General features: G+C 39.2%; 1 protein-coding gene across 1 annotated transcript in view; it reads right to left on the bottom strand.

The window, feature by feature from the left end:
* Positions 1-26059, bottom strand: part of ccdc102a (coiled-coil domain containing 102A) — an 87668-nt gene that overhangs the window by 23051 nt on the left and 38558 nt on the right. Inside the window, exons 4-6 of the mRNA XM_075466924.1 lie at positions 21459-21697; positions 20741-20849; positions 4624-4740 (exon numbers count right to left, since the gene is read on the bottom strand). Coding sequence (XP_075323039.1) covers positions 4624-4740; positions 20741-20849; positions 21459-21697 — 465 coding nt within the window. The remainder of the gene's footprint in view (positions 1-4623; positions 4741-20740; positions 20850-21458; positions 21698-26059) is intronic.

The following is a 26059-nucleotide window of genomic DNA, read 5'->3' on the forward strand; positions in this document are numbered from 1 at the left end:
TCGTTATAAACTCGGCTTCAGTGTTTGCCTCATGAAAGTTTGCTTATATAAGATGAGTATGTCACACGTGAATGAACAGTCAGTCCTGCAATGGGAATGACTGATTGACTCCAGTTTATTCAGATTCTAGCAGGGAGGGAGGCATGTTGTTTACCTGCTCTGTCAATGTTCAGTGGAAGTTGTCTCTCAGGTATTTGACACGATTTTGGCATTACTTAGGATTCATTTACTAAGTTTGCTGTGTTATTTATAGGCCTCTTATTAGAAGTGTTCTACTGTTAGCTTTTTAAGTGATATACAAATATTAGGCATCCTGTTGATTATTTTAGAATATTGTGGCAGTGAATCATTTTTCTTAGTTTTATTACTTTAACTAGTACAACTGTGTAGATAAATGCAGAAACTTCTTAAAAGTGACCACTTCAAAAGCTCTTTTGTTCCTCTGGCCATCAGGATGTACAACAGCTTTAAGTGATGGCGCTTCTGTATTTCACTGGTCACTTTATATTTCATTTTGGTCTTAATTCACTGGTCACTTTAGATTTTTAAACTGTTTTTTTTAAATAGTTTTTTAAATTCTTAGATTGTTTTTAAAGTGTTTAATTGTATAAACATTTTTTATTGCTTTATGTCTTGCTACTGGATGCTTGAATTTCCTTCGGGATCAATAAAGTATCTATCTACTTTGTAATTGGGTACAATCTTTAAAGGGACGCAGTACATTACAGTTTAATATTTAAAAAAAACTCAATCTTTTTTTTATTGTTTTCTTTGTATTATATATTCTTATTAGTTTAACTTGCCTGAGTGGTTCAACTTAAGATGTTTAATTTAAACTCTAGCCTGTTTTGCTCATAAAGTGTAATAGATCTTAGTGTTCCATCTAAAGGGTTAGGAATCTCTTCATTGTAGTTTGACAAACTAGGGGCCCCCAAACTGTATCTTGCCTAGGGCCCCCACAAAGCTAGAAACGGCCCTGCTCCCAACCATCTCTAAAGTTACTGAAAGGGTTGTATGTGACCAGTTGAAAGCCTACTTGGAAGGCCACTCCCTACTGCACCCTATGCAGTTTGGATTTAGGAAAAATCACTCAACGGAAACGGCCCTTTGTTACTTTATAGAGCAAATTAAATCTAAGCTTGATGGAGGTGGTGTAGTTGGTGCTGTCTTCCTGGATTTTAGGAAGGCATTTGACACAGTAAATCACAATGTTTTGTTGTCTAAACTCTCACAGCTTGATTTCTCTACTGATGCTTTGTCATGGATGGAATCTTATTTAGTTTCAAGAAAGCAGTGTACAAGAATTATTGACACATGCTCCACTCTGTCTAATAGCACAACTGGAGTGCCCCAGGGATCGATTTTAGGACCAATTTTATTTAGTCTATATATTAACGATTTACCCTTGATTTGCCCAGGCGTTAGTATGCAAATGTATGCAGATGATACAGTTCTTTATGTCCATGCCAAAACAAGACAACAAGCTGCGTTAAAACTTACATCAGCCCTAAACATAGTGTCAGATTGGCTAACATACAACTGTCTTACTCTGAATGTTAGCAAGACAGTAGCCATGTATTTCTCCATCAAGAGGTGTGATGTAAACCAGAAACCTGACATCTTTGTTAAGGGGGAGGGCATAAAAACTGTGGACAATTTTAAGTATCTGGGTGTTATCATTGACTCTAATTTATCATTTAAAAAGCACATTAAGAAGACATCAAAATGTGTCAGGGCTAGTTTAGTGAACTTTAGGCATATTAGACACCAGTTGCCACTTCCTGCGGCTAAACTGTTCTTACATTCAATGATTTTTTTCACATCTGTCATACTGTTCTACTAGTTGGTCACAGGCAGGTGTGACCACCATACAACCATTAGCCACTCTCTACAAAATGGCTCTTAAGGTTCTGGACAAAAAGCCAAGAAGGTATCATCACTGTATTATAATTTCAAAGTACAACTTACTGTTAGATAGTTAAGATAGTTTTATCTGTTTTGCTGATATGTGTTTAATGTATAAAATTATTAATGATCTTGCACCACCACCTCTTAAGCAATGTATATCACTCTGCAGAGATAAATTAAGAGTCTCAAGGTCCTCTGTGAGAGGTGATTGTTGTGGGGGTTACAGGAAGACTTATTTTGGTCAATCAGCTTTCTCTGTTAGTGCAGTTAAAAAATGGAATGTAATTCCAGTTCATATCAGGAACAGTACAAGTTTTAACCAATTTAAACGATCACTAAAGACATGGCTAAAGGCTGATCAAAGATGTGACCATTAATCAATGTGCTGTGTTGCAGTAAGCACTGCCATATGGTATGTGTATCATTTTGTGTGTGTATTGCTTGTCATGTGATAATGTGATTGTATATGGTTTTATGTTTTAGTATGATGTTGTTGCTGCTTCTAGTGTGTGCCTTGTAGTGGCAACAGTAGGGCATGTATTGTCTATGTTTTTAACGTGTGTGTGTATGTGTGTGTGTTTTAGTTCCCTGCCCAGGGACCACAGATGTAAATTAGCTTTTTAGCTAACTCTGGTACTAGAACTGTCTTGTACATGGCCCCTGTCAAATAAGCTAATAAACTAAACTAAACTAAACAGTGGTCCTTGTCTCAGCCCTGTTTTCACAGCTGTCTGTTCAGTCGATTTTGAGGGGTTGAGACTTAGCAAGTGCTCAACCCTGCTCAGGTCAGTACACAATCAAATCTAGTGGACCAAGCCTGAGATGTCCTCCAATTTCTATACCTGCTTAATCCAACTCAGGGTCGTGGGGGTGGCTATCCAAGGTGCCAGTGAGAGGGATGATGCACCCTGGACCCCGCCAGTATCACAGGATCAGAGGATCACAGAGACAAATGAGACAAATAACCACACACGCTCACACTCAGTCCTAGGGACAATTCAGTCACCAATTAACCTAACATGTGGTGGTGAGAGGAAGCTGGAGTATCCGGAGAGAACCCACGCATACACGGGGAGAACATGCAAACTCCACACAGAAAGGCCCCAGCTTGGACTCAATCCAGCAAACCCTTTTGCTGTGAGGCAACCGTGCCAACCACTACACCACCATGCAGCCCTACTTTTAAACATTTTTTTTTATAAATTAATGCCATTAAACAGTTGTACTTAGAAACCTGCATCTTTATCAGAAACAAACCGAAAATGTAATGTTAACAATTATGACCAGGCTTAACTTTCCTTTTTGATAAAGCTTATAGTTAGGGATGGCTCAGGTGATCCTGAAACATCCCATAGTTAAGCTGCTATAGGCCCAGACTGCTGGGGGAGCTCATCTGTCACACCTTTCCTCACTTTACTCTCTTTTTCCCCTGTTCAATTTCTCAAATGACATTATGTATATGTGACATTATTGTGGTCATTAACTCGTGTTTCCCTGTTCCAACAGATATCCTTTGAATGGTGTTACAGTGCCCCCCCCCCTTTCTGTCTTCTCAAACCCCAGCTGGTCGAGGCGGATGGCCACCCTTCGTGAGTCTGGTTCTGCCAGAGGTTTCTTCCTGTTAGGGAGTCGTTTCTCTCCACAGTCGCCTCAGGCACGCTCAGGATGGGATTTTGGACCGAAAAAAAAAAAAAAGTTTCAGTGCAATCTGTTGGTTTCCTTGGCTAGGAAATTGTTTTTGAATTGGCTCTATATGAACGAATTGGATTATTTTATGAATAATTACGATTACAATTAATTGAATACCAATTGGCTTGAATTGGACTTTATTATCTAAGTGCCTTGAGATGACATTTGTTGTATTTGGTGCTATATAAATAATAATGAATTGAATTGAATTGAATTGAACTGAAGCAGAGCGGTACACAGCGTTCTGTGTAGCAACGAGAATGAGAAGAGGACCGGTGTTGTGTTGAAAACACATCTTATTCACTCAGCTGAAGGTTGTCTGAGTTACAGAACGTAACCGTTCAGCTAGAAAGCTTCAGTTAACAAAATAATGTGGTAGCAATAATGTTCATTTTTAAAAAAGTAACAGCAATAACTCCTTAGAAGTTGATGTACGTATTCTATATTACCTAAGCTGTTAACAATAGTTACTGCTAAACGGAAAAATAAATAAACCATGAGGAATAATTTCTCAGATACTGACATTTTTTTCCATCTGAAATTCAGGCTCTGAGAGTTGGAACGAATCCCTCTTTGTGGCCCAGTTTCTTCAGTCCAGCATTGAACTTGACCAAGTTGTTAAAACAGTCTGATGAAAAGTGTTTGCTGCATATATAAAGTCTAAGATTTGAACATTATCCTCAAATATAGTTTATCCACCAGGCTCTTATATTCTCTGGGGCTGGGGTTAGATGTAATGTGCATGCTCCTCAGTACAGCTGACAGCAGAACATTTCTATGCAAAGCTGGCTTTATCAGTCTAACAGGATAAATGCGAGCAGGCGGGGCTCTGAAGTTTGACATAAAACTATCCAGATTTAGAGGTGATATCATGCCATCAATAATTTGACAATTCTAACAAAAAAAAAACAAAGTGCAGTTTAGTGTATGTACAGGAGAAATTATGTCTACATTCATGCAACCTTTACTGATCATCCCAAACTTTCTTTATTATTGCTGCTCTTAACTGTTCTCATGGCTCCTCACCTCAGCTCGTAGTTCAGCTAGTTTCTTGTCCATACTGGTTCGAGCTCCCAGTTCATCCTCCAAGTCTTCAGATATGCGGCCAAGTTCATCCTGATGCATTTCCTTCAATAGGTTCAGCTAAACGATGTAAGGAAAAAGGGCATACAGACAAAATGTCAAGAGGCTGGGTCTTTAAAACTGCAGTCGGCAACTTTTTTTTAGTCACATTAGCTTGAACTGTCATGGGATTCTGGAAGTAGAATATTAAATAGGCTGTTTAGGAAAAATAACGAAATCTGTAGCTCCCTCTGAAGCCTGTAATCATGCTTGCAAAAACCGAGCGCTCCCGGCTGTTTTTAACCAATCACATTAGGGTGGAGGAATCCTACCTGTCAATCACAGCTTGTGCACACGGTGCTGAGCGTGAGTCTGCCCCAGCTTGTGTGGCTCACACTGGTGTGAACTCACGTGCACAACCTCGTCCACAGAGGGGGAGGGGTTTGGGGGGCGATTCGGAGCTCGTTAGAGGTTGGGGGAGGGACCTGAAAGTTGTATTAGTTCGAATTTTCCGACTTTAGACTCGCAATTTTGAAAACCTGCCGACTACAGCTTTAAGATTACTTTTTATTCTTAGCGTTTCAAACAAAATAATACAGAGCCAATTAAACCCGTCAATGAATCACTAGTACTGACACTACTCATTTTGAATCTGAAAACACCATTATGCAAAAGTTCTAACATTATCGACTTGACAGGTAAGTAACATCAAATAGTGACAATTATGCCCTTGGAAGATACAGGGAATTCAGTGTCTACATCATAAACATAATACATCTAAGTGAAGTTATTCAACAAACTTACAAACTTTCATCACTCATTCTCTTGACAATACGTACATGTTAAGCGGCTTGACATTTAACGTCATCCGTAAATTTCCAGGAAAATACACCCTCCTTTCACCTTATAAAGCCGACCATTTTTGAGAAAAAAAAAAAATTCCTTTATCTTGTGGTATCTGAAATGTGTATACAATTTCCCATACATTTTCATCCCTCTGTCCTCCTATCTTGTTGTTTTATCTGTCAGTATCTCGTTCGCATCTTCTTAACTATCCTGCTTTCATCTGAATCACTTCTCCCATGCCTACATTTAAGACACTCATCCAAACCATCTTCATATCTCTCATACATTCTGATCCACTTACCATCTTTCATTCCTCATAGTGGTTTAATTAAGCTAATTTTATCAGTCAATCTACAAGGCCTCAGTTTACTGTTTCCTTCTTTTCCAAACCACTCTCATTTACAGTGCCTTGCAAAAGTATTCACCGCCCTTGACTTTTTACATATTTTGTTACATTCCAACCTGTAATTTAAATGTTTTTAACTCTTATTTTAGAAAATAAGATAAATATTTATAAATATAAAATAATACAAAATAGTCTAAGTTGGTGAAATTAAATGAAATTCTAATCATTTAAAAAAATAAATAACTGAAAATTGGCATGTGCATATTTATCCACCCCCTTTGCAATGAAGCCCCTAAAAAGTTCTGGTGCAACCAATTACCTTCAAAAGTCACATAATTAGTGAAATTTCCACCTGTGCACAATCTAAATGCCACATGATCTGTCAGTATAAACACACCTTTTCTGAAAGGCCCCAGAGGCTGCAACACCACTAAGCAAGAGGCATCACACCATGAAGACCAAGGAGCTCTCAAAGCTCTCTTTCTTTACCTTCATAACCATTTTATAAAGTACACGTCAGAGTTGGGTTATAAGAAAATATCCAAATCTTTGATGATCCCCTGGAGCACCATCAAATCCATCATATTCAAATGGAAAGAACATGGTACCACAATAAACCTGCTAAGAGAGGGCCGCCCACCAAAACTTAGGGCATTAATCAGAGAGGCAGCACAGCGACCAAAGGTAAACCTGAAGGAGTTGCAGAGTTCCACAGCAGAGACTGAAATATCTGTCCATAGGACAACAATAAGCCATAGACTCCATAGAGCTAGGCTTTATGGAAGAGTGGACAAAAAAAGCCATTACTTAAGTGTTAAAAATAAGAAGGCACGTTTTAAGTTTGCCAAAAAGCATGTGGGCGACTCCCCAAACGTATGGTGAAATGTGCTCTGGTCAGATGAGACTAAAATTGAACTTTTCAGCCACCAATCATCACCATCAATGCGTTCAATGTAAACTGTGCAGACCGAAGAGCAGACCGAGCACTCCCCTGCTTCCGAGCAGTAAACACCGTAACAGGTGCGGCTATCGCTAGGTGGCTGTAAGCATTGATATCAAGGGAGGCAAAAATAGCGCCAAGCGATGTGAGGTCTGACTTTTTCCAGCACAACGATTTTGTGATGCAAATGTATTACTCTTTTGAACGCATATTGTTTTGAAAAGCAAGACGCTTTATTTTTTTAGCCCCAGCCAACTAGCCGGACTACCTTCGTCAACGCCAAAAATCGTCTGGATCTCGGCTCACAGGACGCAGCGGGGGGTAAGTCATTGTTCATAAATGATATTGCTAATATGGGATGTCATACAGCTTCATGTCAAAAGAGGCGAACTATCCCTTTAATATTTTATATACACACACACGCACACACACACATACAGAGTTTTAATCGTAATAATGTCTATTCTTGTGGTTTAAACGATGAGTAAGTCCTGCACTTTATTACTGTGTTGCGGAGGTACAGCACTGTCCGTGGTTCCTAAACTTGACAGGCCTGCATGCACATTTTTTGTCTTTTTAATCTTGCACAATCTTGTGGTGGTAAGGTTGGCAGCATGCACCTCACATGATAAAAGTGCATTTATTGTGTTTGATATTAAGTGGAATATGTAATTAGTACATGCAAAAGTAAAACTAACACTGTTGTGCAATTAAAATGTGTTACTGTCATTTGGGCTGTATAGCTACAAAAAGGCAAACTCTTACATAAAAACAATATTTATGTTGCAATATTTGTTATAGCTATTGTGTTGTTGCTCAAAGTCTTAGCAGCCTTCTCACTTCTTCTCAGGAAACCTTGCACACTTCCCCAGTCTGAGAAGACAAACTGGTGAAGCAGAGACTGCCTGAATATGCAGCACTTCTCTGGAACCTGGACCAGGAATTTGAGTTATGCTTTGAGGACTTTTGGAAAAGTGGAGGTGACCTGGAGCTGTTTTCCCAGCCCTTCAACATAAGTGTGGACCTGATCATCTTCAGATGGAGCCCATTGACTTTCAGTGTGATTCTGAGCGAAGGAATAAATTCATGTCAAGATTTCTACCCATGTCTCATCAGAAAAGTACCCAAACATGCACAGGCGATGTTATCTTTGTCTGGTAGCTCTTACATCTTTGAACAAACCTTTAGTGTAATGAACCTTAAAGGGATAGTTTGCCTCTTTTGACATGAAGCTGTATGACATCCCATATTAGCAACATCATTTATGAACATTGACTTACCCCCTGCTGCGTCCTGTGAGCCAAGTTCCAGCCGAGTTTTGGCGTTGATGAAGGTAGTCCGGCTAGTTGGCTGGGGCTAAAAAAAATAAAGCGTCTTGCTTCTCAAAACAATATGCGTTCAAAAGAGTAATACAAAAATACATCACAAAATCGGCGATCTAGAAAAAGTCAGACCTTACATCGCTTGACGCTATTTTTGCCTCCCTTGTTGTCAATGAGTCCAATGTAAACTGTGCAGACCGAAGAGCAGTCCGAGCAGTCCCCTACTTCCGAGCAGCAAACACCGTAACAGGTGCGGCTATCGCTAGGTGGCTGAACGCATTGATATCAAGGGAGGCAAAAATAGCGCCAAGCGATGTGAGGTCTGACTTTTTCTAGATCGACGATGTTGTGATGCAAATGTATTACTCTTTTGAACGCATATTGTTTTGAGAAGCAAGACGCTTTATTTTTTTAGCCCCAGCCAACTAGCCGGACTACCTTCGTCAACGCCAAAACTCGGCTGGAACTCGGCTCACAGGACGCAGCGGGGGTAAGTCAATGTTCATAAATGATATTGCTAATATGGGATTTCATACAGCTTCATGTCAAAAGAGGCGAACTATCCCTTTAACAAGTTCAGGCTCAGAAGCACTCGGACTGACCCACACCTACAGGATATATTCACCCTCTCAGTGAGTCAGCTGCAGCCTGATATTGAGAGACTGATAAAAGCCAAAGACCAGCTTCATGTTTCCCACTAGATTAAGCGGGTATAGAAAATGGAAGTCATATATAGGCATTTAAAACATCCATCCATTTTCTATACTCACTTAATCCATCGGTCGGGTCGCGGGGGGGCTGGAACTTATCCCAGCGATCATAGGGCAAGAGGCGGGCTACACCCTGGACAGGTCGCCAGTCCATCACAGGGCCACACAGAGACAAACAACCACACGCTCACACTCACTCCTAGGGACAATTTAGAGACACCAATTAACCTAACATGCATGTTTTTGGACAGTGGGAGGAAGCCGGAGTACCCGGAGAGAACCCACGCATACACGAGGAGAACATGCAAACTCCACACCGAAAGGCTATATGTGACTTATTTGTTATATTTTTTGTTTATACAGAAAGGAAGGTTAAAGAACTGTTTTAGAAATAAAAGAACATTACTTAAAGAAATATTTGCATTTTGTGCAGCCCTTTGATAGATTTTTATTTTGGCCCTTTCAGGGAAAAAGTTTGAGCACCCCTGGTGTAAAGTGTCTAAAATGTACAATATTAACATCCAGGTGAAAGTGAGATAGTCTGTTCTATTCTGGCAAAAAATAAAAATTTTAAAAAATACCATAACATATATCTTATCTGTTTGTATGTTTACTCTTTCATGTACAGTATACTAGTAATCGAGGATTACACCGCCCGAGAGGCAGGCAGTCTGCTGCAATAGCTCTAAACATATTGCTTCTTTCGTGGTATCTTGTTGACATTTTCTACTGAGCTTATTTCTGTGAAAACAAATTTCCGAAATGTTCTTCTGTGCTGTTTTGGATTCTATGCTGCTTTAAAGACTTCTGTTGGTAACAAGCAATTTTTCACATATGTTAGGATGCATAACCATGGCAACAGGAAACTTGTTAACTTGTCTTGCAAAAAATGTCATTTATTCAATCAAATTTCCCAAAACGGTGGGAAACAAAATATGAGCGTTTTTACTATTTGAACTCACTACATTTCAATGTAATTCCAAAACACATTTTGATTTTCATATACAGTTAGAAATAGGTTCTTAGCTTTCTAAAGACATTCCAGTATTGTCTTTGTACTCCAAATATTAAACAAGATACATCATTTTATATAACATTTGTCACTGAACTGTAATTTTGGGAAAAGGCCTCCAAAGAAAGTGTCCCAGTTCACTGCTAGTTGGTATCATGCCTTTACATGCCAACATTTGTATTCCAACTTCTTTTTTCTTGCTCAGTGAGAGACTGTTGAGCTTTAACAAGTGTAACAAAGTCAGGTTGATTGACTGAGGTGGAGATGTGAACCACAGATGACAAATGATCATCAGTGAGAGAGGATCTATACCTGGATTTGGTAAACTTCATCACTGAGAACATTTGTTAGCATATGTAGGTAGATCCAAAGAGAACCAGCATCTTCTGAGCATGTCTTCTTATGTTTGGAAAGTTCTCCTCCTTGAGAGAAGAGTAAAAATCCAGCAGTGATTCTGACTTGAATCGCTCTGCCAGTACTGCATCGGACAGCAGGTCAATGAGCTCCAGCTGAACATCACTGGGTGCATTATCCACATTGCGGGTAAAAGGAAAGGAAATCATGTGCATTTCGTCCTCAATTAGTTTGAGATCTTCATATCGCCTTTAAAACTCACTGTGCAGTGCTCCTAACATGGATGAGTACCTGCACAGGTGATCAGCTGATGGTGCGACTTCTTTCAGGGTTTGCATGTGAGGAAGAGTTTTGCTCTCCAGTTGGCTTGAAAGGAACTGTAACTTTCTCATGAAAGCCTTCACCAGGCTATGCATTTCATGAACAAAAAGGCCCTTGCCTTGCAGTTTGGTGTCCAGTTCGTTCATCGGTGCAGTCACATCAACAGCAAAATGCAAAATCTGCCATCCAGTCCTCATCCGAGAACTCTGGAATATCTTTGCCTTTCTTCTCACAAAACTCTTGGATTTCTTCTTTCAGGTCCCTCTTTTAAGCACTTTGCCCAGACTGAGCCACCTGACAGCTGTGTTGTAGCTGATGTCACAACGTTCAGTGTCATGCTCCTCCAGAAGTGCAACAAACTGTGATTCAATGCTCTTGCCCTGATAAAGTTAACTATCCTCGTTACAACATCAATAACATGATTCATTTTCAGCATTGACTTACACAACACATGCTGATGTACAATACAATGCAAAAATACTAATTTCTGCTTTTCGTCGATTTCAGTCACTTTAGCTTGCATACGTTTCAACAGTCTGACATTTTTCCCCGTCAAATTAGGACAACCATCCTTTGTGACACCTGACAGTCTGTCCCATTTCAGTTCCAGTGTGTCCATACATGCGTTTAACTTTTGTAAAGAGATCGCTCCCTGTAGTTGTCCCTTTCATTGATCGCATTGCTGCCAGTTCCTCTGTAGTCTTGAAGTCCTTCGTTATCCCACGGACAAGTATGAGTAGCTCTCGTCCAAAGCCAAGGAGAAAAAGTCAACACTTGCCACTTCACTTTGCAGCTGAAGCTCCAGATTTCCCGCGATGTCCTCGATCCTTCTCGTCATGGTTTGCCTGGACAGTGGGACCTGTTCAAATGCTTCCTTTTTCTCAGGGCACAGTAGTGATGCAGAGTCCACCAAGCACTCTTTGATAAACTCCCCATCTGAGAATGGCTTATACTGTCCTTAGCGATTTTTTTGGGATATCATAAAGCTGGTCTTGGTCGCTGCATCCCTGGATATGTGCTGCTTGGTAAAAAAAATCCTTTTGTAGCTTAGCTTGCAAAGCTTCCGATGTTCGTGCTCTTTTGGCATCGGTCAAGCTTTTGTATTTCTCAGCGTGTTTCGTCCCGTGATGCCGACTCAAATTATAATCCTTAAACACGGCCATCTGCTCCCCACAAACTAAACACTCGGCTTTACCTTTGACTTCAGTAAATAAATACTTAGCAGTCCATGCTTTGTTGAAAACGCTGAATTCAGCATCAACCTTTCTTTTTTTAGCGGGAGCGAATATTTTTGAGGGGTAACGTGCGGTGGCCCTGAAGCGCAAATCAAAAAACACAACCGCAATACAGAAACAACAATGAACATTAACCACACCGGAAAAGGTTAAGCCTCGTGCGACATGAATCGTCGCTGATTGGACTGGTGGTCCGTCCTTTGAATTGGAAGGACATGGATTACATGTCCTAGATTCAATCAGCGCATCTATTGGTTTACAATTACATATAGCGTCTTTACGTACTGGGGAAAACACAACTTCAAAATAAAAGCAATGCAGCTTTAGTTCATGCATGAGATAAAATTATAAAATACATTTATTTTCTAATGTGTAAAAAACCTTACGCGGGCCGGTCAGAATCAACCAAAGGGCCGTAAGTGGCCCGGGGGCCGTACAATGCCCAGGTCTGATCTATTCGCACCACATTACACCTTACTCACATCCCTGTCATTGTCTGTTTTCTGTCTAATGTCTTTATTTGTGCTGATTAAATTGACTATATAAGAAAAATAGTTTTTTTGCCAGAACTTGGCATTAACCTTTGATATATATGCAGTGGAAAAAAAATTAAAAACAAAAATTAAAATAAAAAAAATAGCACCCCAACCCACTAATGGCGACCCGTGAAGGTTTCTACAACACCTTCCTCTCTGCTACACTTCAACTTTCTACATGTTTGTCAGCCGATTTACATTTTATTAGATTATTCGTGTATAACAATAGCATATCGTTAATAATAAATAATACTGCAGCATTATAATTACCCTTAGGGGATTAATAAAGTTTTATTGAATTTAATTTTCTATCTGTATTATATTGTATTCTGTAATTCTCCATCCATTTGGCATGGCTGAACAATGCCTTACCAGTTAATTGATGCAGCAAATGCAACGTTCAACAGCTTGTTTTTAACCGTCTCTGTTCATTGTTTTTACTGTGTCTGTTCCTTGTTTTTAACCTGGTCCCTTCCTTGTTTTTACCCGTGTCTGTTCCTTGTTTTTAACCACCTGTCCTTGTTTTTAAACTGTGTCTGTTCCTTGTCTTTAACCGTGTCTGTTTCTTGTTTTTAATTGACTCTGTTCCTTGTTTTTAAACTGTCTGTCCTTGTTTTTAACTGCGTCTTTCCCTTGTTTTATTTGTCACTGTTCCTTGTTTTTAAACGTCTCTGTTCCTTGTTTTTGACCGTGTCTGTCCCTTTTTTAACCGTGTGTGTTCCTTGTTTTAAACCATCTCTGTTCCTTGTTTGTAACCGTCTGTCCCTTTTTTAACCGTGTGGGTTCCTTGTTTGTAACTGTGTCTGTTCCTTGTTTGTAACCGTGTCTGTTCCTTGTTTGTAACCGTGTCTGTTCCTTGTTTGTAACCGTGTCTGTTCCTTGTTTTTAACCGTCTCTGTTCCTTGTTTTTAACCGTCTCTGTTCCTTGTTTTTAACCGTGTCTGTCCCTTTTTTTAACCGTGTGTGTTCCTTGTTTTAAACCATCTCTGTTACTTGTTTGTAACCGTGTCTGTTCCTTGTTTGTAACCGTGTCTGTCCCTTTTTTAACCGTGTGGGTTCCTTGTTTTTATATTTAAATTTTTTATTTATTCATCTGCATTTTCCTTACGGTCAACATTGTATTATAACACATGCTATTACATTATATATACAGCATAATACACTCGACTGATAGAACTTCATTAGTGAAATAACATAGCATGGTTCCCAACCAAGTGTGCATATCTCAGCCAAAGTGTACTTACAGTCAACATACTACTATAACACAGGCTTTTACATTGTATATATAGTACAAAAAGTGTGCATATCACAGCCCAAACAGCCCTCTGAAAAAAGAAGGACACACATGAACTCCTTGTGTTTTAGCAGTGATCACCTAACTGCAGAGTAAATTGCAATCTAGTCACAATTTTTTATTTATTTATTTATTTTTTTTAGAAATAAAGAAAACTGAACCAGGTGAGTGGAGTAGAGTCAAATAACTAGGGGATGTTAAACCATTACCCAGTATCTTGCCTAAAAGTTGTAATAAAGTTTATCCATTTCTTCCAGTAACTTTCAAACGTATCTCGTTCAAGCCTAAGAACGAGTGTTAGCCTCTCCATTGTAAAGATATCCTGAACCACTTTGATCCAGTCCTCGACTGTAGGAGAATCTTTTACCAACCATTTCCTTGTGATAGCTTTCTTACTCGCTAGTAATAGGATATTATACATATATATGTTTTCAGACCCCTTCACAGTGTCCGGTCTTAATCCCAAGCATAAGGTCTCAAACTCAGGTGGAATCACTATTTTCATGATTTTCTCCATGGTCAATTTAATTTCTTTCCAATAATTTGAAATGACCGGACAGTCCCAAAACACATGAAAATGTGTTGCCTTCTTCTCTCCACAGGATCTCCAACAGGATGTACTTACTCCAAGAGAGATCCTTTGAGCTGGAACTCTAAAAAAATCTAACTATATTCTTCCACCCAAATTCTCTCCAGGACAGGGCAGACGTACTTTTCCACTGTTGTGCAATTATTTTTTCCCATTTTTCCATCTGCATCATGGTGTTACTCTCCTTCTCCCATTTCTCCTTTATATATGCAGTATCTACCCCTTCTACCTCTTGTAACACCTTATAAATCTTTGATATGTTCCCACGTCCAGGGTCTGACCTGTAAGCGAGTAGAAATATCTTCACTATACACAAATTAGTTTGTTGCAATTCCTCCTTACTTATTATTTTCTCTAGGTAGTGTCTAAGTTGCAAAAATCTATAAAAATCCTGATTGGTTAAACCAAATCGACTTTTTAGATCTTGGAATTGTCGCAACGTGCCCCCCTCGTAGAGGTCACTGTGTTTTATTAACCCTTTATCAGCCCACTGTTTAAATCTGGCATCCATCCTATTTGGTAAAAATTCTGAATCATTTCCTATCCATCTTATGATCCGGTATGGTTCTTTGGCCTTGTTTTCCTTGACTACCCTGTGCCAAATCCTAATTGACATTTCTATCAAAGGGTTTGTGTCTTTTAGACAAGTAACCAACCCGCTGTCCCCAATAATTGCTTGTAATGGGATATCACTAGATATCTGACATTCTATGTCTTTCCACTTCGCTTTATAGGAGGGGTTACAGATACTAACCAAAATTTTTATGTGCACTGCTTGATAATAATTTTTAATGTTCGGGAGAGAGAGGCCTCCTTTATCTTTTGCTAATTGAAGAGTCTTATAGCGAATTCTTGGCTTCTTCCCCTGCCAGATGAATCGTGATATTAATTTGTCTAATTCTTGAAATTTCTCCTTCGGAAGTTCTACTGGTATGTTTTGGAACAGATATAATAATCTAGGTAACACATTCATTTTTATTGCTTCCACCCTCTGTCCTAGTCCCAAAAAAGGGACTAAATTCCATCTTGTCAGATCAGATTTAATTTTGGAAATTAGGGGGTCATAGTTCTCTGATATAATTGTGTTCAGGTGTTTAGGAATATTCACACCTAAATATTTAATTATCATTGATTCCCAATTCACTTTAAATTCCTCTCTGATGGATTGGCTAGGAGAGTAATTGAATGTCAAAATTTGAGATTTGTGGGTGTTTAGTTTATAACCTGATAATAAACCGTATTCTCTCAGGGTTATGAGCAATTCTGGAAGGGATGTGGCTGGATGCCCCAAGTATATCAAAATATCATCTGCGAACAGAGCAATTTTGTGTTCTTCTTGAGACACCATGATCCCCTTTATCTTCTCATTCTGTCTTATCCACTGACTCAAGGGCTCTATAAAAATAGCAAATAGGAGCGGGGACACAGGGCAACCCTGTCGACATCCTCTTTCTAATTCAAAATTATTTGATAATCCTCCGTTAATCCGAATTTTAGCTGTTGGTTTGTAGTATAAGGCTTGTATTGTCTTAACAAAATCATCATGAAACTGGAATCTCTCTAATAGCTTATATAGGAAAGACCAATCAACAGAATCGAAAGCCTTCTCGGCATCTAACCCTAACAGGACAGCCTCCAAGTTATCCTTATTTATAAGGTTAATTACATGTAATGTCCTCCTAACATTGTCCTGCGTTTGCCTCTGTCTAATGAAACCTGTTTGGTCCGACTGTATAATGTCTGGAAGTATCATTTCTAATCGTTTTGCAAGAATTGATGTGAAGAGTTTATAATCCTGGTTCAACAAACTAATTGGGCGATAATTAGAGCAGTCTGTCCGATCTTTTCCTTCTTTCGGTATCACAGTTATAATCGCTTCCCTCCAAGATGGAGGAATTTCTCCTTTCTTAAGAACCCAATTAAATGTTCTGAGCAACAATGGTGATAAAGAGTCACTAAAAGTCTTATACCATTCCGCTGTAAACCCATCGGAACCTGGAGACTTATTAGGTTTGAGTCTAGAGATTGCCTTTTGGAGTTCTTCTATAGTCACATTGGCCAATAGGACTTTATTCTGGTCTTCTGTAATTGTTGGGAGATTAAGTGATGCAAGTAGAGATTCAGGAGACTTATCTCCCTGACTGGCCATCCGTGCATATAGGTTTTTGTAATACTTTTCAAAAGAACTGTGAATATCTTGAAACTCATGTTTCATTTGTTTGGTGTTTGGGTCTTTCATTTTATGAACTACCCTCTCTGCTTGTTGTTTTCTTAATTTATATGCCAGGATTTTAGCTGATTTACTGCCTACTTCATAATACTTCTGTTTCAGAAAGGTTAATTTTTTCTGAATGTCTGCATCATAAATTTCTTTGATCTGATTTTTTATTTCCCTAATTTTCTGACTAATGTCCAATTGGGTATCTTTTTTATGTTTTTTTTCCAGATTCCCCAAGTCCTTTTCTAGTTTATCCAATTTTTCCTGTCTGAGCCTCTTTTGTAGTGCCAGTTTCGCGATGATTTTCCCTCTTAAAACAGCCTTACCTGCATCCCACACCATAAGGGGGGAAACTTCTCCATTATCGTTTTCTGACAGGTATAACTTAATTTCATCTTGAAGTTCTTCCTTCATTTTTCCCTTAAGTACATTTAAATTAAGTCTCCAGGAAAAATTATTTTTGCTGTTTTTTAAATTTAAATCTAGGTATACCGGGCTATGGTCTGATAAGTCCATTATCCCAATTTTACATGACCTTACAAAACCGATATCTTTACTGTACATAAAAAAATAATCAATCCTCGAGTAAGTATCATGTGGTGAGGAGTAGAAGGTATAGTCTCTCATCATAGGATTGAACTCCCTCCATACATCACAGATACCCATCTCTCTTATCATCTGTCTCACCTTTTTGCCTACAGTATTATTCTGATTCTGAGTTAATCTTGACGCATCACACTTTGGGTTCAGTCTCAGATTAAAGTCACCACCACAAATCACCATTCCCCTGGCTTTCATAATCATCAGATCGAAGATTTGTCTATAGAACCCCCAGGTTGCACCAGGAGGTGCATAAACATTTAAGAGAGTGGTTTCTGATCCTTCTAATTTTCCCACAACCATGTTATACCTTCCTTCCTTGTCCGTGATTTCTGTTACCTTTTCAAAGAATACTCTTTTCGATATCAGTGTTGCCACCCCCCGTCTGTGTCCTGTTTTGTATGACGCTGAGTAAATCTGGTTATAGCCCTGTCTTTGAAGTTTGGCATGTTCAGTATCAGTTAAATGGGTTTCTTGCAGAAATATTATATCTACCTTGTCTTTTTTCATTTTGCCCAGAATTTTACTTCTTTTTACCGGGTTTAGTACACCCTTCACATTGTAAGAAGCCAACTTCAGTGGAACTTTTTGGCTTTCCATCTTAAATCAAGTGTCACCTTTAATCCCACTACCCCCTCTCCACTCGAACTCTATAACAACATAAATACAAAAAAGAACATGAACAGAACAGTCCCAGAAAAACGTGGACTTAATCACAGGTTGAACTTCCTGTTTTGAGGTCTTGTTTGTGACCCTGAAAGAGCCGAGATGTTTTGCCAGCTCGGAGGGAAAGCCTCCATGCGTCTCCAGCTGTGGAGGGCCCTCCTTTAAGTTTTCAAAGTGATCCATACTTTTAGCTTAGTCAGATCTTCCCCGATCTTATATTATATTATTAATGTCATTAACCTAACCCAAACGCCTCTCATGGCTGTTTTTAATTGTTTGTTCCACAGTCATTACCTACAATGCCTCCTTACCACGAGGAATCTGCGCCGAGACAAAACAAGTTCACCGGTCAGCCCGTCTGAAACTGTCCAGTTTCTTTTTAAAACCATCCCGCCGAGCCTCCGGCTGCTGCTCTCCTCCTCTCGGGGATCGGGTTTTGCACCACATCAGGTTTTTAACTCTGTCAGCCCAGCTCGCCGGCGGCTTGTGTATCGTCACGGACAGACCTCTCTTCACCATGTCTTGCGTAGCCTCCTCAGCCGAGTTGAACAAGCATATCTCTCCCTCGTAAAAGACCCTCATTCTGGCCGGAAAAGGAGTTTGGAACCGTATATTATTCTCCCTCAATACCTTCTTGGCCTCCGCGTATTCTCGGCGCTTCCTGAGGGTCTCCGGTGCATAGTCGTGGTCCACAAAAACTTTTTTCTCCTTATAGAGAAACCCCTTTTTTCGCCACACTTGTTTCAGGATTTCTTCTTTAGTTTTGCTACTGGAGAACTTAACAACTATGGATCTCGGGGGAGCATCGGCCGGTGGTTTTGGTCCCAATGCGCGGTGCGCACGTTCAATCTTCAGGTCGTCGGTGTGAGGCAACTCCAGTTTTTCTCTCAGTAAATTTTCCACGAATGTTATCATCGATGTGGAGTTGCTCTCCGACTCTTCCATTATGCCGTGAATTCTTATATTGTCCCGTCTTGCTCTTCCCTCTTGATCCGTTAGCTTATCTTCCAATTTAGCCTGTAGCTTTAGCAGTTCCCTCGTAGCCTCCTCAAGCCCCTGCACTCTGTCCTCCGTCTCAGAAATTCGCATTTCGGCTTCGTCAACTCTGCTGTTAGTTACTTTAATGTCCTCTCGTATTTCTTGGAGAGTCTCTGCATTTTCACGCCGAAACTCTCTCAGTTCTTGCAATATAGTTTGCAGGTTAGCCATGTCCGCGTCCACCTGTAGCTCCACCACGACAGGGTGGCTAGCTGTATCGTTCTCGGACTCTTCCTCGGCTGTTTGAGCTCTTTCCTTCGTCTGTGAAACGTCATTCCTTGTTTTTAACTGTCTCCATTCCTTGTTTTTAGCCATGTCTGTTCTTTGTCTTTAATCGTCTCTGTTCCTTGTTTTTAATCATCTCTGTTTCTTGTTTTTAACCGTCTCTGTCCCTTGTTTTTAACCGTGTCTGTTCCTTGTTTTTAACTGTCTGTTCCTTGATTTTAACCGTGTCTGTCCCTTGCTTTTAACCGTGTCTGTTCCTTGTTTTTAACTGTCTGTTCCTTGATTTTAACCGTGTCTGTCCCTTGCTTTTAACCGTGTCTGTTCCTTGTTTTTAACAGTCTCTGTTCCTTGTTTTTGAACAGCAATTTCACTGTTTCCGCACGATTTCTGTCATTTGATGCATTGTTTTCTATCATTAAATATTAGTTGCACTCATTATATAAAGGAAAAACAAATTTGTTTGTTTGTTTGTTATAGGCAAATGTTTCACTGCTGCAATACAGCAGCTAAATGACCACAAAACATACATTTTAAATACTATATTTATGGTCATGCAAAAATAAAAATTCAATTTCAATTGTAATTTTGTACCTAATAAAAAATGATCTGGTTTCTCTTAGCTGTTAAATCTAGGTAAATTAAACCTCTATTTCATACAAATAGGGCTATATGTTCAGTTTTAACATAATACCACACATATAATGACATAAGCACTTAAACTTTAATCATCATACGAAAATATCATCACGATGTGACAATTATTCAAAGACTTTAATGAAACGAAAACCCAGGTTTTACTCAGTACTTTGCCATCAACCTTTTCTCTATACTCAAATTTTCAGTGACAGGATACCTTAATTTTTACTCTCCGTCACTCACATTAACGTGAATTGTCGTGCTGCTTCTCCCAAACTCACTCCACTGCAGCGACACAGTAGACACATTTTGTCCAAGAAATAGCTACACATAAGGGTAGTTGCCATTTTTGAAAAATAAAGCCATCAAGTTGGACAACATTGTTTTTAGCAAGGTTTTAAGCCAGTCCAGCTAAGCATGTTGATAAAAAAATCTGAGAAAAAGGCGGGGGAGAGGCTGTGCCGCCAGGCGAAATACACATCAATAGTTTTAAAGAGGACACAAACAGCATTAGATTATGGTAGTATAAATGATATTATCTGACTTCATATGTCCATTAAAAAAAACATGAACAGGCCCATCATGGAGTAGGAGTATATCTTTTTAGTTAGTAGCCTCTCAGTTCATGGCAATGAAAAACTCACTTGACCCAACAGTGACAATGGTGATGCAGCAGCCTCCAGTTCACAGCAGCTTCCAGTTCCGCTTACTTTGTCCCTGGGTTATTCCTGACCAGGTGTACCTATTTTCTTTAAACTAAGGGGTGACCCTTAGGTCCTCCCTGAGATGTGTTCAAGCTGTAAACTTGTGGGGGCTACACCTCCCAATAAGTTGTGCTTATATGCAGTTGCTTGAACTGATGATCATTGAATCTACAGTTGTTTGGAAATGGCTACAAGAAACACATGCAATTCTATGATCGTCTTTCTCAGATCTTCATTTTCCCATTGTACTGTGAGTTTGCCAGTGAGGGCTGTCAAACAAAGCCTTTTTATGTTAGCACGGAGAAGTTACCAGCTGTAGTCAATCATGAACATTAACATGAACTTAAGAGGCTTTGGCCACAAACGTAAGTTTGCTTATTTTTCACCCTAGGTTTGATTTCAGAAAACCCTAAATAAATCACAACTTTCTTTAATTTTTTAAATATTTGAATAAAAAAAATATGTGGCATATGATGTATGTGGTCTTACCTGTTTGAGGGCCTCCTGTTTGTTCTTGCTGAGCTCTTCATATTTAAGTTTCCATTGACTGAGCTCAGCCTCAAGTCTCTCAATGCTCTTACTTAGAGCAAGTTTATCTCTGGGGAATATACAAAGACAAAACACACATTAGCAATTTTCTTAAGTGTTCAAAATCAATTAATAATGCAGTGAAGGTGGCCTTAAAAGTCTTTAAGTGGTGAATCCTTCATATCCTGTAATGCCAACTACAGCCTCTTGTCCTATGTCCTTTTGAGTAAAATAACTCATTATACAAAATGGTCTCTTTTATGACTTCCTCAGCTTTAATATAATGGTTACCATCCTAGAAATGCTAGTGCCAAAGGATTTGTCTAATTCAGAGGGTTACCAGCTTAAAGATGATAGTGGTTAACCTTTCCAATCTAATGCACAAGTAGGACAATGGATGATCCAATGAATACCTGTGTTAGATCAAATGTAGGGTTACTCTCTCATTTGCCAACGCTGCCTGCTCAGTTACCAGTGCAGACTTATAATTGGTCGAATTCTAGAGGAACATAACCTACCTATCTTCCTCTGCTGAGAGTTCAGTAGTGTTATATTTAACCCTTACAGCTCCAGAGCAGAGTAGATGTGGAAGAAATAATCAAATAGCAGTTTCATGCCTCCATGCTTTAAAACTTCAGATTCTACATCTCTGACAGTTTGGGATTTTGTGGTTTCTTACTCTCTTTCTTTCAGCAGGACTTTCTGGGACTCATCAAGGCGAAGCTGCAGGGCGTTTACTTTGCTAGAGTCTTCCTCCACAATGCTCATGTCCTCCCACAGCTGTCTGCTACGTTCCTGCCGGCTCAGACATGAGGATGAGCGTGAGCCGGCTGGGTTAACACCTCGACTGTCCCAGGTCTCTAGTGTGTCTGTGCCTGTCGCTCCAGAATGCAGGACTGATTCCAACACCTCCAAATCCTGAAAAACAGGTAACAAAGATGGACTCCAGAATATCAGTCTGCAGATATAAAGTGCATACTGTACACTGGTATATTACTGAAACCATTAAATCATATAAGCTCCACAATAACAACATTAAACACAAGTCAAGACCCATACGTATGATGAGTGCAGCACTATAATAACAACATTAATTGCCAATAGATAGAATTGGACGTGTACAGGATCAAACAATCCAGATTTTTTGTTTCATTGAAACAGATTCAATTGGAAAATTCATAACATATTGGCATTGACCGTGAACCAGGATACATCCTAAAAATCAAAAAAGGAAATACCAAATGTTTCAAGTCCTGTGAAATTAGTTTCAGTACAATTAGATTACCGTATAATGACGGTGAACATGAATATATCATCACCTTCATAAAGATCCCATGTGTCGCAGCATTACATACATATATGACAACCAATATGACATCTTCTGTCTTCCAGTAGATGTAACTACATGGATTTACGGCGCAATTTAAATATCTTGCGCTCGTGCCATAATCTGAATTGTCCTTACAAAATCACTTGCCAATACAAATATTGGCAAGTGATTTCAATAGATGAAGGTGATGTAGTTGAGATTTTCACCCTTATCTGTGCTTCTTAACAGTTTACAACTCATTATTACTGTGAAAGTCCTTTGATAAACATTTAACATCTGTACCATAAATCCTCACAAAACATCAGTTTCTTTCATTGTCAGTGTCAGCTCAAACTACACAGCTTCTGTGTGTTTACTATTTGTCTCTTGCCACTTTCACTCATGCACTGGAGTCCTGAAATATTCTGGAGCTATGGCATATGAAACACAAATGTCCAAAATATTCTCTGCAGACTTCTTGCAGAGAATTTTCACCCAACCCCCTAGTAAACTCTACAGTGAGCTTGTGTGTGTTCGGTTAGTTTGTCCTTTCTGCTGTAGAGCTTTTACCACGTTGTGATGTTGTCATTCCTTCTCACAACACATAAAAGCCACTCTGGAATAGAGAATGCCAAGAGATGATGCGATTCAGGGGTTATTTTATCCGATTCTTTCTGCAATCACATCTGAAGGTGAGCAATAGTACTGGGACATCATTGCATTTTTAATTTAACAATTCTCCACACATTCTATGTTGAGGACTGCAGTTTTCTAGTATAGTTGACCAATCAAAGCACTTTTAAACTACACGCCACATACACCCATTCACACACAGCTCTAAAAGCTTAACAAAAAGGCTTTTTTCTGCACAGTTAACTTTTAAGCGGGATTTGTGAATGCATGTATTTTATTTTAGTGCTTGACAAAGGTTTCCTATAGTAATCCCTTATATGATGAACGATGGTTCTTGATGAAATGCCTTCTGAGGTTCAGAGGATCACAAGTGTCCAGCTTAGGCTTGCTCCCTTTCCCTGTACAAAGTGAAATTTCCTCCCAATTCTTTGAATCAGTGATTTAATGATGTTATGCACTGGAGAAATTTGCAAATACCCTTCAATCTTTGAAGAACATTGTTTTTAACAGTTCAATTATTTTCTCACACATTTGCTGACAAACTAGTGAGACTTTGCTCTACTTTACAAAGATACAGCCTTTTATGAACGCTGCTTTTGTACCAGAAGAAACTCATCCATGTACTGTAATGCTCTTTTAACTGGACTTCCCAAAAAGAGCATTAAACATCTGCAGCTCATCCAGAACGCTGCTGCTGGAGTTTTAACCCGGACTAAGAGATCTGAACACATCACAGCAGCTTTAAAAATCTTTACACTGGCTTCCAGTCAGTCACAGAATAGATTTTAAAATCCTGCTGATGGTTTACAAATCCCAGAACGGTTTAGGGCCAAAATACATCTGTGATATGTTCAGAGAATATAAACCCAGCAGAGCTCTTAGATACAAGGACTCAGGTCAGCTGGTCCAGTCCAGAGTCCAGACTAAACATGGAGAAGCAGCATTTAGCTGTTATGCTGCAAACAAGTGGAACAAACTGCCAGTGGAGATTAAACTTTCACCAAATGGAGACATTTTTAAATCTAGGTTAAAAATGTGTGTCTACGCATGAAATCTGTGTGGCATCTTTGAACTTATCTAGACTGTTGCTTGTTTTTAAATTAATTTGAATTATTTTATTTGTTTCTCTTTACATTATTTTATGTATTTTTAATGCTTCTCCCACTCCCTGCTGCAATGCTTTTATTTCATGTGAAGCACTTTGAATTGTTTTGTACATGAAATGTGCTATACAAATAAAATTGACTTTGACATATTAAGATGACATCAACTGATGACAAAAAGAAATAACTCTTTACTATTGTTGTCAAAATGCACGTATCTGCATATGTTTGAAATGCATAGAAGGGGTGTGCCTGGACAAACAACTGGAACACAGAGTTGTTTTGCTACAGTAACTGTAGTTGTATAAGATCTTTCAACAAGATATAGCTTAAAAGTAGAAATATAAGTTTAGGGATAAAAAAAGAACGAAAAAGGGTAGCATTAAAATTCACGAGCAAACTCTGGGAGGATCTGCAATGGGCAGCACGAGTCAGAGAGTCTGCAGACATTTTGCAATAGTAGGAACTTTCTATTCAAGTGTAAAAAAAAAACTCAGCCAGACATGTTCATGTTTTGGACACTCCACAAAGGATTAAAATGAGCATGAGAGAAAGAAAAAAGGAGTTGTGGGTGAAGAAATCAAAGGTCACTGGCCAGAAGTTTGAAGAAAGCAGAAAGAGGACCAAGGAAACCTTCAGTTTCTCGTCAGAAAGACTAACATGATAAGGTTAGCTTAACCTAAGGTGAACTTCAACTTTACGGTTCATCATTTTATAATTTGCATTATATTTACATGAAGCTTGATTCCGCCCATTTAAAAAACAATGTTGTGACGGTGCCGCTGTTATAACAGTTACTTACCAACAGAGGGACCTAGTGTGAAACAAACCATGTTGTGCCACATGTGGAAATACTCGGTATGCATGTGAAAACCAGAACAATGGAGGGAGACAGGAAATGAGCCTGGGCTGTGTATGAGCAACATCTATCCATCGCTCTGAGACCACCTCTGTTGTAACCACAGAAAGACACATAATCATTGTTTACCACGGTTTACTTGGAACTCAAAAGTTCAAATATCTGTGTGTGTGTCTGTTTGTTAAAACAAAAACCCTGAAACCCTGCTCCAGTAAGCTAGGGAGCTTTAGTTACTGGAATTCAAACAAAGACACCTTCATTTTAAGCAGGGGTCTTCAACGTTTTTCAGGCCAGGGACCCCCAAACTGATGGAGAGTTGGAGCAGGGACCCCCCTACTTTTTATATGGCATACAATTGTGTTTTCTATTTAACGGGGCCTAGTGCCGTGTATAAACATAGCTACTCTGTTATTGTACATTCAATACTAAGCTATTCAAATAATACACAGGTTAATATATTCATGTTTTTATTTTAAACATGTGCAAGGTACAAGGTGGCCGTGCCACTGCCATTTATAAACAAACATCTTGCATACAACACTGAGCTATTCAAATAATCCACAGATTTGAACTTTAAACATGCATGTAGATGGGACAATGAATCCTCAAACCATCTGTGGATGCATATGCCAACTATGCGGTCGCTTAGGGCCCCCACGCCACCAGGGGGCCCCGAGAACAATTTTGAATTTAATTTTGATTACAACTTTATTTTTCTGTAAGATAATGTGAATGTCATTTGATTCTATTTTGTATTTGGATTTTGAACATTTTGCACACCATTGCACATCTGAAAGAAATTAAACTATTTAACATGTTTACTATAAATGCAGTCTCCAGCCTGCTGATGTTACTTTCAAATAGTTAAATTAATGAGCCATACTTATACATCACTCTTTATGTAGAAGTTAATTAAACCATATTTATGAGTTTGCTGACACCTGTATAATGTAAGATGATTACAAATAATGCTAATGATTGTGGGTCCGTTACACACATAACAGTGTAGCCTATGGAATAGTGAGGCATCTGGAGGCTCCAGATGCCTCATTATTCCATAGGCTACACTGTTATGTGTGTAACGGACCCACAATCTCAGCTCCAGACTGGAGCTGAGGTGATGGTAGGGCAGCCCCAAATGAAATTCTGCTTAAGGCCCCATAAATGCTTGGGCCGGCCCTGTGTGGATGGCACACGTTTGCACACAATTTGTGAGAAAAAACTGTTTAAAAAAAAAAAAAAATTTTTTTTTTTTTTTTTAAATATATATATATATTTTTTTTAAATCGTCTAAACCAGTGGTTCTCAACCGGTGGGGCCCGCCCCCCTGGGGGGGCGCGGACACTCTCCCGGGGGGGGCGCGAGTAGACTACAGG

This window comes from Odontesthes bonariensis, chromosome 1 (assembly GCF_027942865.1).
Source record: "Odontesthes bonariensis isolate fOdoBon6 chromosome 1, fOdoBon6.hap1, whole genome shotgun sequence".
NCBI lineage: Eukaryota > Metazoa > Chordata > Actinopteri > Atheriniformes > Atherinopsidae > Odontesthes > Odontesthes bonariensis.